Source organism: Mus caroli, chromosome 11 (genome assembly GCF_900094665.2).
Source record: "Mus caroli chromosome 11, CAROLI_EIJ_v1.1, whole genome shotgun sequence".
NCBI classification, from domain to species: Eukaryota; Metazoa; Chordata; class Mammalia; order Rodentia; family Muridae; genus Mus; species Mus caroli.
Genome location: NC_034580.1, coordinates 45,912,449 through 45,916,126, shown reverse-complemented (window position 1 = coordinate 45,916,126; position 3,678 = coordinate 45,912,449). Strand labels below are relative to the sequence as shown.

Below are 3,678 nucleotides of genomic sequence, written 5' to 3'. Positions count from 1 at the left end.
TTAATCTGGGCCACACCTTCAGCTGGAGACCTACGTGAGGACATTGGGAGAAGGAAGTTTCACTCTTCTTCGCCTGCTTGCATTTACTTACCAGCACATCTGTTGGCAGCCCCTTCTGCAGAAGACCAGCTCAAACAACAACCTCATGGGACTGAGCAACTACTAAATACTTGGCCTCCCTGTTCACAGCTGACCATTGTTGGGTTATTTGGACTATAGACTGTAAGTCCTCACAATAAATAACCTCGATATAGAGAGACAGTCCATAAGTTCTGTGACTCAAGCGAACCCTGACTAGCACAAGCTGCAAGCATCTCTACTGGCTGAGTCATCTCTCAGACCCAGAGGCTGCATTTCTAAACTTGCACTCCATTAATTCCAGTTAGACTTGAAGTCTGAGGGCCTGTCTCAACACTCTAGGGTCATGGGATGCTCTTACTTTAAGAGCTGTCACATAGGATGAACATATACATTTCTGCTATTTTATTTTATTGTTAAGATTTCAGTGTCAGGAGATAATTCTTAGACCAGTTCTCTACTTCTACCAACGGGTCCCAGGGATGGAATGCAGGTTGTACCTATTTATGATTTTATTTACAAAAAGAAAAGAAGAGAAAGAAGTAATCCCTATCTTTTTATGTTTTAAAAGCTTTAATTTTGATACTCTGCTTAGCATTTGAACCTGGTTGAAATGACATAAACAAAGCACCTTTGTAAGCTTTTGCTAAGACACCGGTGTCTTTGGTGTGTGTTGTCCTTTTCCTAAGAGTCCCTTGGATACTTGAACTATCCAACTGTTTTTTTTTTTCTGACTGGTCCTGGAAAGCCTTTTTTGTGGTATACACAAAGATCAAGCTTTTATGGGGTGAAGGTCTCTAAGGAAGAAGAATACTCCTCTGACAACTGTAAGCAATGCTGAGCCATCTCCCCACAGCTGCTCACATGGGGAGACATGCAGGCACAGGAGTGACTGCCACAAGGTTTCTGCACTCACAGAATCCAGCAGCAGCAGGTGTGGACACACAGGGAAGCCCATGGTTGCTTGGAGTGTTCAGGGAAACAGGAACTAGAGGCTCTGTTGTGGGTTCTGCAGGTAGGGGTGAAAAGGTGACTCACACAGGCTTAGGCTGGTTGGTTTGAATCATTCCCATGTGCCCTACACTTAGAAACCCTACTGCCAGATAACCAGACCTTGGGTTATTATGATAGAGGGTAAAAGGCTGACGTCAGGTGTTCTGGCTTCTGAATTACGTGAAATATAAAGGCCATCACCCTGCTTGAACTGCAGTGAGGGGTTCCCTTTCTCATCCCAGAGGACCCCCATGCCAAAATGTCAAAACATAAGATACAAAAATAAGGAGGCATAATTAATAGAAGCTCAAGAATTCAATTTTAAAAAATATATATTCATTTAGCCCTTAATAGCACACTTTGAAATATATGTTTCACATACTATAGGCAACTATTTTCTGCTTTGGCGGGCATGCTGGTAACTGTTTGTAATCCCAAGATACAGGAAGCTGAGGCAGGAAGAGCACTAGTTTTAAGTTAACTTGGGTTAAATATCTAGATACCATCTCAAAAAGGAAGCACATTAAAACTTGCTGTTTTGAAACTTAGAATACGCAAGATACAATTTGCAAAACACATGAAACTCAAGAAGAAGGAAGACCAAAGTGTGGATACTTCGTTCCTTCTTAGACTGGGGAACAAAATACACATGGAAGGAGTTATAGTTCAGACCTGAGACAGAAAGAAGGACCATCCAGATACTGTCCCACCTGGGGATCCATCCCATAAACAACCAACAAACCCAGACACTATTGCATATGCCAGCAAGATTTTGCTGACATGATCCTGATATAGCTTTCTCTTGTGAAGCTATGCCAGTGCCTGGAAAACACAGAAGTGGATGCTCACAGTCATCTATTTGATGGAACACAGGGTCCCCAATGAAGTAGCTAAAGAACGTACCCAAGGAGCTAAAGGGGTCTGCAGCCCTATAGGAGGATCAACAATATGAACTAACCAGTACCGCAGAGCTTGTGTTTCTAGTTGCATATGTAGCAGAGGATTGCCTAGTCGGCCATCAGTGGGAGGAGAGGCCCTTGGTCTTTCAAAGATTATATGCTCCAGTACAGGGGAATGCCAGGGCAAGGAAGCAGGAGTGGGAGGTTTGGGGAGCAGGGGAGGGGTGTATATGGGACTTTCAGAGAAGAAATTAGAAAAGGAGGTAACATTTGAAATGTAAATGAAGAAAATCTCAAAAATAGTAGCTGCTTTAATAACATGTTGATGTTTTACTAGGATGCTTTCTTACTTCTGCTGTTTCATTTAGAATGAGGTGCCGTATTTGACATTAGCATATATTGAATGTATAATGAGCAAAATTTGAACACTACGAGATATTTTTCTCTATAGAGAAGAAATCAGCAGAGGAAATTTATTTCTTTAAAAATAAGTTGGTTTCAGGAGCTCTTAAGAGCATTTGCTGCTCTTCCAGAGGACCCAAGATCAGTTCCCAGTTCCCCAGTCAGGCAGCTTACAGCTACTTGTAACCCCAGTTCCAGGGGTTCCACACCATCTTTTGACCTCCTTGGATACTAGCACCCATATGACTATGGAAAGCACTCACAAGACCCCTAAGTCCCTTTTCTTGTACTTTCTAGCTGAGTCTAGAGGTACTTCACTCATGGCTAGGACTGAGGGGTTCAGCCTTAACAGTGTAGAGTCCCATCTGTAGCTTGTGTTTTCACTCACAGTCAGTCTAGAGAGTCACACAGTCAGACTAGATCTCTTCACCTCTAAATCATGTTTGTCCTTCAGAGAGCAGCATGGCAACAGGCTTGTCAGTATGAAAAAACAAGACTGGGTGTATGGCTCCAGGCTTGTCACCATGACAAGACAAGACCGGGTGTGTGGCCAGCCTGCCCCTGTGTGTTGTCTGACCCTTTCTTTCTTCTCTGAGGGGATTCCTGCTCCACCTCAAGCTGCAACATGTCTAACTCTAACCAATATGAGACTGGACAATAGCAATCATGACCAAAGCAACAGCCATCTCCCACAGGTTGCTCTGAGGTTCACCAAGCAGATATGCACTGTGCTAAGCAGACTTAGAGCCCCTGTTGAGGAGCCTTGTAACTGTCTCCTTCATGTCCTTGTTCCTCAGGCTGTAAATGAAGGGGTTCAGCATGGGGGTAACCACAGTATACATGATGGTGGCTACTGAGTCCTGGATGGAGAAGGAGCCCGGAGGTCGAATATAGATCCCCATAATCGTGCCATAGAACAGGATGACCACAGACAAATGTGAGCTACACGTGGAAAATGCCTTGTGCCTGCCTTTGGCAGAGGGGATCTGGAAGACCGCCATGGTGATTCGGACATAGGAGACCACAATGAGAATGCAGGGGGCCATAAAGAGAAACAAGGTTCCCAGGAAGACATGTTTATTGACTCGTGTGTCTGAACAGGCCAACTTCATGAGCAGGTAAGCATCACAGTAGAAGTGAGAGATCTCTGGGATGGAGGAGCAGAAACTCAGTCTACTTAGGAGGAGTGTGTGCACCAGAGAGATGAGGCCAGAGCACATCCACACAATGGCTGCCAGCCCCACACAGAGCTGGGGGGTGATGATGGTGTGGTACTGTAGTGGGTAGCATATGGCCACGAATCTGT

General features: G+C 44.5%; 1 protein-coding gene across 1 annotated transcript in view; it reads right to left on the bottom strand.

Moving 5' to 3' along the window:
* Window positions 1-3,103: 3,103 nt before the first annotated feature.
* Window positions 3,104-3,678, bottom strand: part of LOC110304479 (olfactory receptor 1-like) — an 8,274-nt gene continuing 7,699 nt past the window's right edge. The window contains exon 2 of the mRNA XM_021175909.1: window positions 3,104-3,674. Coding sequence (XP_021031568.1) covers window positions 3,104-3,674 — 571 coding nt within the window. The remainder of the gene's footprint in view (window positions 3,675-3,678) is intronic.